General features: G+C 39.8%; 1 protein-coding gene across 1 annotated transcript in view; it reads left to right on the top strand.

Annotated features, from left to right (window-relative positions):
- The window catches only part of LOC104538261 (rab GTPase-activating protein 1-like), a gene marked incomplete at its 3' end in the record, with an annotated part of 39,763 nt that overhangs the window by 14,945 nt on the left and 13,713 nt on the right, over window positions 1–11,105 (top strand). The window contains exons 8-10 of the mRNA XM_010181403.1: window positions 9–94; window positions 1,708–1,874; window positions 3,695–3,839. Coding sequence (XP_010179705.1) covers window positions 9–94; window positions 1,708–1,874; window positions 3,695–3,839 — 398 coding nt within the window. The remainder of the gene's footprint in view (window positions 1–8; window positions 95–1,707; window positions 1,875–3,694; window positions 3,840–11,105) is intronic.

Raw genomic sequence — 11,105 nt, 5'->3', positions numbered from 1 at the left:
GGAAAGAGTTCTGATGGGAAGGCTTATGTGATTACTGGAATGTGGAATCCTAACGCGCCCATGTTTCTAGTACTTAATGAGGAAACTCCTAAAGGTAATTTAATCTGATTTGTAAACTTGTTTTACCTGACATGGGTTTAGCGTATGTATTTTCTCCTGGGAATCACAATGCACATGCCTGAGTACTTTTACCGTTATGTACCAAGGGTCTGTGACTAGGAACTTGGCTGTGGAAACGTATCCAACATAGACGTGTGAGTAATTGTTCATAGACCTGTGTTGTGCTGTTTTGAAGGCGCTCAGTTAGTGTTTGGGGCTTATGTGCGTGTTTCCTGTTATTTGGACTTTTTGGTCCTAAGCGTGCAAAAGTTGTTTTCGACCTTCTGTACTCAGCAAAGCAGTATAAATCATAGGCGTTGCTGGTTTTTTTTCTTTTAGTTTTGAGGTGAGTTGATTACAAATAGCTTTATACCCCCTTCATCTTGGGGCAGCTGGAAGTGATGCTCTGAAGTGCTTGATTATAAAGCACAATTTCTTATCACTAGAATTGATGTTCTCTGATGTGATGTGAAAGGTTTGAATGCAAACCAGGAGTTTGTTTCCTATCCCAAGGCAGAGCTCACATCAGTTCCTTAAAGGTGTATCCAGGTATATACAGCCAGTGTTGGTGGTACTACTGCTGGATTTTAAAACACAGCATTTCTAGTAGCATATGGGAAAAAATCTTGCTGTGTAGTTTGACACAGTTTCCATTTCACAAATATGTCTTTGTGTGCAGTGTGGTTTGGTGGGATTTGTTTGTTTGGTGGTTGGTTGGTTGGTTGGTTTTTTAAATACCCACTTGCTGTTTTGGTCTAATAAGACAAGGGAACCTTGCCTGAGCCTAAATCCTTATTTTAAAAATCTGTGCTTCCTGCAAGAAAGATTTGAGTTGTGATGCAATGTGATGGTTCGTGCCCCTCTCTCTGGTGAGTGTTTCCAGAAGCAGCAAACCTTTTCTTGCACTGTAAACTTGCAAGACACACCTGGACTATTTCAGGCTCATCCTCTGGTCACTTGATCCTGTGTTCTCCTCTACTTGAAAGAGTTGGAGTATCAGGAAGATGGAGCTATTACAGGTTGAGATTACTGATCTGTGCTTTGCTTTAAAAATATGTTTTTCTGCTCTGAGGACCCAGAGTGGGACAGGGAAGGGTAAAACATTTTGAGTCCTTGTAAATGACAGTGTACGAACATGAACAAAAAAAAGTATCTGAAGTATTGCTTGGTGTTATGAGAGGATTTAGGACAAACAATGCTGTAGGAGATCTTCGACACTGATTTGCTATACGTATACATGTATTCCCTCTGCAGTGAGTTGAAACGTTAAAATGTGACCTTGTCCTGTGCATGTTCCTTTTGTTTGATGGGGATCATAGATCCTAATATGCTGTTTTCTTTGCATTATGTTTTGCTCATGTCTTTAAAACAAAGATACATTGTCTTTGTTTTAAAAGGTTCTCAGAGTTACTTGGTACACTGTTTGATGCATACTCTCATTCAGCAGGCATGTAGTGGGTAGAATTCTGATAAACTGGGTACAGTGGAATCAATAATTATATAGAAAGGGTTATCAATTTGAACAGCAGTTTACATTTGTCATTTATTGTTTTGAGACATTTGAAATTTGACTAATTTTTCCGTGTGTGACTTATTTTTGTGTTTTAGATAAGCGTGTATTCATGACTGTGGCAGTGGATATGGTTGTTACTGAAGTGGTAGAGCCAGTGCGCTTTTTGCTGGAGACTGTCGTGCGTGTGTATCCTGCCAATGAACGCTTCTGGTACTTCAGCAGAAAAACCTTCACAGAAACTTTTTATATGAAGTTAAAACAGGTATTGTATGTCTCTTTTAAAGAGGAGCTGATGCTGGGCGCATTTGTTCTGTCTGTCTTAATTTGGCCTTTATGCAAGTTAGCATGGCACCCTGCGTCTCTTAGTTTGTTTCTTCTAACTAGTTATTGCTGAGATGCTTAAATGCATATTTAAATGTTCAGTGCCTTTGTAAACTGGGTTATGATGAGTCGTAAGTCGTTGGCTTTGTGGGTTTAAACAGTTTTGAAACTACCTGTCTAATTCTCTGTGATTTCATAAAATCTGACCTGCATACGGATGTCTAAAGCAAATCTATTTGACTGGTAAAACTTGGAGATTGCTCTGATTGTTCACTGTAAAATCAAATAATGTGTACCAAAAGAACATCCTGGCTACCGAGGTTCAAAACGTGAGGGTAGGTGGCTGCAAGAATATAATCAATTAAAGGCAGAGGAACCTAATGCAGAGGGTTAAAAGAGGCTATCGCTGCTGTTTTTTCAAAGTCTCTGGGAAGGTAAATTTCTCTGTGTTTTCGATAAGAGAAGTTTGGAAGATTATTTGGAAAAGTTCTGCTGCATGGAGAAGTACCCATGTTTTCACCCTTGTGACTGCTGATGAGAGCGTAAAATGAGCTGTGTTCTTGTCCTTCACTGCTCCAGGGCTTTTTTGAAATGTGAGGCTAAGGGCCATTATTGCTGCAGTGATTTATTAAATTAGGACTGTTCCTGTGATTTCTTGCTGATGATTGTAACCTTATGAAACGTTCAAGTAGCAGTAAAGAAATAATCTTTTTTTTTTTTTAGCAAACTCTGTTCTGAAGTATTTCAGTTTGTCAGTCCCTTGGAGTTTGGCTTTTAAGTCAGGTTGTACAAACACTGCTCAATTCTACAGAGGGAGGGAGTGGTTAAGACGAAACATGAAAAACTCTAGAATAAACTCTGAACTTTTTCAGCCTAAAGTAAAAATAAAACAAACAACTTCTCCTTGCCCCCCAACTCTTGAGGTAATTTGTGTTGAAAGTTACCAGATTCCTAAAGTGGCAGATTTGGGAGAGAAACTGCTTTTACAGAGCAAAGTGCTTTCCACAGAAAATAGACGCTTCCAAGCTAGTTTAATGTTAGACTGGCAGACACACATGGTCTGTACACACGCACACACACATATATACACACAAGTGGGAAATAAATAAAGCTTAGGCTGCAAACACCAGTTTTATAGCTAGGTACTGCCAATACATTCCGCCATGGAAAGGAATATATTCAAGTTAATCTCTAGAAGAAAGATACATTTTCTGGGTTTTTATTTATTTATTTACTTGTTTTGTAATGAGTAAAACACTACAAGGAGCTTTTCACAATTTATAACTTTCAAAAAGCATGAGATTTTGTTATTTTTTTAGTCTTGCCTTTACCTACCATTACTTCCCCCCCAGCATTCAATTCCTGTTCCTATAGTGTCAGTTACTCTGACATTTTTTCTTGTTTGTTCTCTCCTCTTTTCTTGTGTTGTGGTTTCTCCTTGACCTCACCTCCTTATAGCTATATTTAAATCAGAAACCTTTTTATATCATCATTCTGAACAGCACTTAAAATGGTTGTTAAGAGACAGCTTTGGAAATAATGGAGTGTTATTTTTATTTTCTACCTATAGAACTCCAAGAAGCGGAGCTGTCAGTTATTGCCAGTCTGTGTGTGCCATTGCAAAGAAATCTGAGGGAGCCTTGCTTGAACTGTTGTTTAGCCTTCATAGGAGATTGGGTTGTACGTGTTTGGGTTTGGCATACTATTAGAACTGTATTTATCAACAGTGGGGACCTAATACATACACATGGTTTATTTTAGTCTGAAGGAAAAAGCCACACAAGTGCTGGGGATGCAATTTATGAAGTTGTCAGTCTGCAAAGAGAATCTGCAAGAGAGGAAGAATTGGTCAGCCCAGCAAGTGGAGGAGGGCCTGTGTCATCCCAGGAGGATGAGGCAGAAGAAGGTAAGAATACATGAGCACTTATAGTTCCCATATATAGTACTATTGTATTCCTGTTCTTAATTTACTCATTTAACTCTTCCTATTTATGTCTATTAGACATACAGTGCTTTTGGACAAAAAGGTCACATGTAACTTTCTGCTAGCAGAAGTTCTTTAGTAACGGGATTCTTACCAACCCGTTATTTGAAGTTCTTCCAGCAGCAGCAGCAAACAACGCATCTGCGTTTTTCCATGTGCTTCAAAATGTGTTACTGCTGCACTTGTGCTCTGCTTACAAGGTAAAAAACCCTTTCTAGAAAGATTTTCTTCTGATCAAAAGCCATTTGCCTTGAAGGCGCTGCTAAAGGACAGCATTGAAACGGGCTTTGAAATGGCAGACTTTGAGTGCCTGCTTGTAAAGAAAAACAAAGAAAAAATCCTAGACAGACTCATATGGAGAATTCCCCCACCCCAGACTGTCCACTTAGCATGCGATCTGTTTCCTTCACTTACAACTAGGGCCTATAAAAATGTCTCCTCGTTCAGCTGAGGATCTTGTTGGGGATTGGTGCTGTTCAGGGACCCCAGCTCATTTGCCTGCTCCTTCCAAAGCTGAGAGTTCCTCAGTGTCTTTCTCACTGGTGCTTTTTTTTAGTTTTTCTTTGCCTGTCCTTGGCCTACTGTCTTCTCTTGGTACTCTGAGGGTTAGCCCATAGTGTTCAGAATAGGCTTTCTGCATGCCATTCTTGATCTTGGTGTCTGACCTACCAAAACTCGTGAGTTTTAAAAAGTTATTCTTGACATTTCTGACACTGTTCTGTCAGTACTACAGTGAAAAAGTTGCTTCTTGATTCTTACAGGTAAGTAGTTGGGTATTAGTTTATGCAATACAAATCAGAACCCTGTGATTAGCACCATTGGGAGCAGGAAGGTATGGTTACTCTCTTCCAGTTACAACCAAACAATGCCACATATTGCAGGTGATGCCAGGCTTACAAAACCTGCAGCCAGGTGGTCTTCAGTGAATTGAAAACCTTTTAGTAATTCCTGGGATGAAGCAGAATGGGCATTGACTGTCACTGTTACTCCCTTCTTTGTATCAAGTACCACTTCTGAATAGTAAAAAACCTGTTTTCTCTAAAGGAGCTTTTCTATTTAGTTGGTATTTGGGATTGCTTTACCGTTCGTAGCAATTATTTCAGATGTGACCTTTGGGTCCTGTGGTTCAGTGTAGTGTAGTTCATCATCTGTGGGTGTTCTTTTCCATCCTGGATGTTTGAGATGTACAGTCGGAATGTTTTCTGGAGCTTGTTTAATAGGACAGGGTTAAGTAATTAGTTGAATACTTTTTTTTTTATATTGCTTCTTACTGGGAAGAGTAAAGCACTGTTCCAGAATGTGATGAACGTGGCACAATTAGTAATAACGTGGATATTGTCCTTTTGGTACTGTTATATAGAATGGCTTTATTTTATTGTAGAGTAAAAGTATTCTGCTGGGGTATGAACCTGAGTTTAACTTTTGGTTTAGCTTCTCCTGCGAGTTTCCATATTTTAAATGTAGATTACTTCCTAAGAGAAGACATTAAAAATATCATGATGCAACTCTGTTCTCATGGAAACTGCATTTAGAGTTATCTGCCTAGAAGTTATCTATCCTAGTGGATATGCAGGTTAAATGAGTCATTTGCAGTTGTTCTAAATAAATCTCTTCATTCTTTTTCTTTCTTTTTCTTTTCAGGGTACTAATTATGATGATGGAAAAAAAAAAACCCTTGAGTTTACAGTGTCTTGTCTTAGTCTTGGAAGAAGGCTTTTTCTTTTCTTTAATGTTAAGGATGGTAGCTGCCTGGCCACGTAGGGTTTTTTCTGCTTGCAACCTGACTAAGGCAGGTGTGCGTTACGAGGACTTTACTACTTCATAGGCCAGAGGCTGGTGTTTCCATTGCAGTTACTGAGGATTATTATCTGCTCTCTTTATTTTTTGTGGCTATATCCTCATATGTATCCTATGTGCCCACAGAATATTACTTAATTTACTTCAGAAGCACTATGCATTGCCTTTTCATTCGTATAATGCTGTAAGAATGCACACTCATTTGCACCTTACCTGATTTCTCTGTACTGTGTGTGTGTGAGTACATACACACAGCTCAGTGGGATGTCTTATGTCATGAGTATATGAATAAAGATGTTCATGAGAAAGAAGGCATTTTTTTTTCCGTATTCTTGCTCTTATTGTTTTAATGAAAGGCCGAACATGATTCCTGCCTCCCCTCCCAATAATGATTTAAAATACTGTACTAGTGCTAGGTGTAGTACCTTCCAAATGTGCAGCAACAGCATATATGACATTGAGATCATATAGTCCCTAAATAACACTCTTAGCTTTTAATATTCTTTTCTCTTTTCACTTTATTTTTCATCTGAACAGCTATATAAAAAGTTAAGATTTTTCCAAAGATATTTAGAGATCTTTCAGATCCACCTCACTTGTATTTTTAAATTATTAATATTGTAATAGATATTTCTGGCAACCCGGTCATCTAAGGTTCCCTGCTTTAGGGATAATAATTTTTAAAATATAATTAATATTAATTATTCCTTGTCAAAACCTAGAATGTAAAGAGCACTCCTTGATAAGACGTTTTCTATTAAATTCAGAATATAATTTCAAAAGATTAAAATAAATAATGAGGAAAATCTTACACTTTCTGGAAAGGTTTAAAATAAAATGGATTTAAGTATCAGTTTTTATCGATAAGCAGAAAGGTTCACTCCTAATATTTAATTTTGAGTAGAACCTTGTACCAGGGTGCAGAGCACGATTGGTTAACTAACCTTTCTCCTTCTTTGGAGCAAGTGAGAACACGTACAGGAGCCATGGCTTGTATATTGCATTATTCAAAACAGTCCAAGCTCCGCAGAGTATTCTTACTGCAGTGTCGTTCTGTGGCAGGATGTGATGGCTGGCTGCATGTGTCAGTCAGGGTCGGAGAAAACTGCTTTTGCAAGGAGAATGTAGTCCTAGAAACAAGAAACAAAGGAGAAGGGGAAGAACAGGTGGACTTCTTTTAACAGCAGTGCTTGCTTAGAACACATGTGAGATGATGACCTTCCTTTGGCTCAGTTTTTGCTTGCTTGTTTGTTGTTTTTCCCCTCCCCAACTGTAATGTAACGTTTCAGGAAATAGCTCCATTTGAGTTTCTTCTTGAGTTACAATAACGCTAGAAGGCTAAGGATCACTGTAAGTGGGAGAGTTCTGTTTAAATACAGAAAATAGTCTTTAAGCTGATTGTGTATTGAAGAATTTTTTTTTTCCTAAGTTTTATGTGGTCCCAAATGTCCGGTTACGAGCTCCTGTTTTAATCCATAAATTGCATGCAGAGTAAACACAGGACATTTAGCAGACACCCTGAAACAGGTAATTCATGAGAGGTACAAGATAAGGTGCCTACCAGGTCTCCAGAAAGAAGTTTCTGAGCAGGAGTCGTAGATGGCCTGTAGAACCCTCTCAAATGGCTTCTAAGAATGCAGTGCTGCTTGAGTTTGTGGTTTTTATTACTGTAGGAATAGATTTATTGATGGCTTAGATATTACTTTTCTGACAGCTGGGAACTGAGCAGGGACGCAGTTGCCAGCATAGTGGATGCTGACCTATAAACAGTGGGCTTAAACCAAAAAGAATCCTACGGAAGTGTGTTTGGTTTGAGTTATTGGCCTTTAATAAGAAGAAATTATATAAAAGTATGAAGCTGTAGAAGAAAGAAAGGGCAGCAAAGGAGAAGAAATAACAAACTCAGGAGGATAAACTTTTCCTCTGTGTTCTGTTTAGCTGTCTGAACTGTAAGAACAAAAAGAGATAAACAACAGAAAAATTGTTGTTAAAGGTATGGAAATTCAGTGTGGAGATGGTGAAATTTTACAATAAAAATAGAAATGAAAGGATAGAGGACCCTGAAAGCTTCAAAGAAATCTGAGTGTGATGTGTTGGACAGCACAAGTAGATATGGGGCATGTGTTAGATAAGGAGTGGGCAATACTGAATGATCGGAGATGATCAGCCAGACTAAATCAGGATACTGTGTCAAATGGTGTGGGTGGGTAGAGGCTGTTTCCAGGATTCAGAAAAGCAAAGGAGTAGAGGAGGTGGTGTTTTAGGAGTCAATAGAGCTATTGAGAGTATTTTGTGACAAAACGGGTTTACAATGAGGGATAGTGTGAACAAATGAGGATGACTGAGTGAGAAGAATGACATTAATAGTGCGGAAATAGTCAACTCTGCATGTTTATCCAAATTAAAAATAGCTTTATGCAATTCATAGGAACTTTTTGTTATGCTAGTCCAATACAGAGAGATGTTGGTGGATCCTAAACAAGATCGGTTAAATCCGTATTGGAGTCTTTTTGCTGTCTCTGTAAAAACGAACTCAAACTTTGTAAATCCTAAATTCCTGAGGTCATTTGGCTAGTGGCTGTCTTCAGACAAGAACCTTTTGCTGCAGTTTCATAAGAGACGAGTTTTAAAATACAAGCACTTCTCAAGAATGCAGATCGATATCTTCCAAATGAAAATAAAATATTCCTGATGTCATTTTGTGGACTCTACTGACCATTCTCTTGCACTGGATTATCTTCATGCCTTATAAGTTAACTTCTGTTATTAAAAATCATCACTCAGTTGACTTCTGCAGCTATTATTGTGCTGCCAGAAAGAATATGATCCCTTCCTTAGTATATTAAAAATGATGCTGAGTGAAGACTGTTTTTTTAATATGCCCTGTGTGGCAGCAGTTCTTGTTGGTATCTAAATTTGTTCATGCAAGTATGGCCTTTCTGTATTTTAAGTGTTTTAAATTTGAAGCACTTCTGTGGGTTACGGGAAGTATTTAATGAAATTGCAGGGTGTAAATAAAATAGAAAATTGGGGAATTTTAGGGTTGTTTCTGTTCCAGGTGTACAGGGAGATGGAAGCACAGGGAGGCTCACTGGGCTGGGGGTCAGGTTTGGTGCTGTCCTGTAACCCAGGTCTCTGGCTTCACTTGGAAGCTGGGTCTGCAGGCCAGGCCCTCAGGAAAGAAGTGGGACTGCCTCTGAGCTGTTACATCCCTCTTTTCCTCGGCAGTGTCCTCAAGACACTCCTGCAAGGTTTGTCTGGGAACGCGTTGTCGGTAGGGATTCTTTCTTGGACATAATCGGTTGCTCGTGTGGACTTTAGGAAGTTTAAGGCCAAATATAATTCCATCATTCTGGCCTGCAGTTCACGAATACTCCAGGGAAATGTGTTGACGACTTTGGTTTACTCTTGGGGAATGATGGGAAGAACTACTTTCAAATTAGGGGAGTTTTCAGTTCCTTGGGTACATAGGTGAAATCTATTTTTTTATTTCAATCCTTTTTTTTTTATAGCTTATATAAAATCACTTCAGATTGTGGTACAAACCACACGTTTTCCAGTAATAAATGAGCATAAATTGGTGTTTCCATCTTGTCTGGAAGCAATTGCAGGTTATTTTGAATGTCTGGGATGCTTTATTTCAGTAGTGGTTGTCTTTTCCTTTTCTGCCTATAAACAGCATGGTTGTTCAAAAGTAACTTGGAAAAGGGATTGCAATCCTGTTTGTTTATTAGGAATTGGAACCTGCCATTGCTAGAGCATCTTCTCAGGTTTCAGACACGAGTGCTGTGGTTCTGTGTGGCCTCAAGCTGCCACTGCTGTGCTCGTATAACTCCACATTTCATGTCATTAAAACTTATTTTTAAAAAGACTTCTGTCGACAGATGGTTGTCCCCAACTTTTACCAATAATGGTTACCCTCAAAGTGAGATTTTTGTCTTTTTAGTTTTGGTCATTAGCTTCCTAGTATTTTGTTAACTCTAAGAATTTTATAGTCCAAGTACCTTGAATATTGTCCCGGCACTTTTAGGTAAATGCCAGGCATTATAGAATTGTTATGTGTTTATGATGTTGGTTTGTTTTCATTTGGTTGTATCAAATATAGCAGCAGATACTAATCTACAGATTTGGAAATTACTAATGTGGAGTGAAGAATTGCATTGCCTTAGAATTGTGACATCTCGAATTAGATTTTCTTGCATGTTCTCGAAGATGTCAGTTTTCAGACAGCAGAGTACATTGGAAGATGTTTATGTTTACAAGAATACCTCCACTGTGCAGCATTTAGTTGGCTTTGTCATCTGTGTGGGAGAAAAACTACTGAACTGAAGAGATAATTTTTCTCCATCTTTTATTCAGCTTTAAGCACTTTATACATCCAATTAAGATATGTCATGGTGGCCCACTTGTATCTTCACTACACAAGGGTAGAATCATCTCTTTCTGCATGTTTCTGCACTCACAGAATCACAGAATGTTAGGAGTCAGAAAGGACCTGGAAAGCTGCCCCAGTCCAACCCCTGCCAGAGCAGGATCACCACAGCAGTCACACAGGAACACGGCCAGGGCTTTGGGTGTCTGCAGAGAAGGGGACTCCACAACCTCTCTGGGCAGCCTGGGCCAGGGCTCTGTCACCCTTACAGTAAAAAAATTTTTCCTCATGTTCGGGTTGAACCTCCTGTGCTCCAGCTTGGGACCATTGCCCTTTGTCCTGGTATTGGCTGTCACTGAGAAGAGCCTGGCTCCTTCCTCCTGACACTCACCCTTTACGAATTTATAAACATTAATGAGGTCACCCTCAGTCTCCTCTTTTCCAGGCTAAAGAGCCCCAGCTCCCTCAGCCGCTCCTCAGCAGGAGATGCTCCACTCCCTCCATCATCTTTGTGGCCCTGCTGGACTCTTTCAAGCAGTTCCTGTCCTCCTTGAACTGAGGGCCCAGAACTGAACACAAGATTGCAGATGTGGTCTGAGCAGAGCAGAGGGGCAGGAGAACCTCTCTGCCCTACAACCACCCCTGCTCATCAACCCCAGAATGGCGTTGGCCTTCTTGGCTCAAGGGCACATTGCTGGCTCATGGGCATCAGTTGCCACCAACATCCCAGGTCCTTTCCAGCCACTCATCCCCAAGCCTGTAGCACCCGTGAGGTTATTGCGACCCAAGTGCAGGACCTGGCACTTGGCCTTGTGGAAGCTCATCCAATTGACCTCAGCCCCTGGATTCAGCCTGTCCAGGTCCCTCTGCAGAGCCTTCCTACCCTCAGGGAGATCAACACTCCCTCCCAACTCAGTGTCATCAGCAAACTTGCTGAGGGAACACTCAATCCCCTCATCCAGATCATTGATAAAGACGTTAAACAGGACTGGCCCCAAAACTGAGCCCTGGGGAACACC

The sequence above is a fragment of the Mesitornis unicolor genome, unplaced genomic scaffold (assembly GCF_000695765.1).
Source record: "Mesitornis unicolor isolate BGI_N332 unplaced genomic scaffold, ASM69576v1 scaffold13573, whole genome shotgun sequence".
Lineage (NCBI taxonomy): Eukaryota > Metazoa > Chordata > Aves > Mesitornithiformes > Mesitornithidae > Mesitornis > Mesitornis unicolor.
The sequence above is the reverse complement of the archived record's forward strand: the minus strand, read 5'-3'. Positions and strand labels throughout refer to the sequence as shown.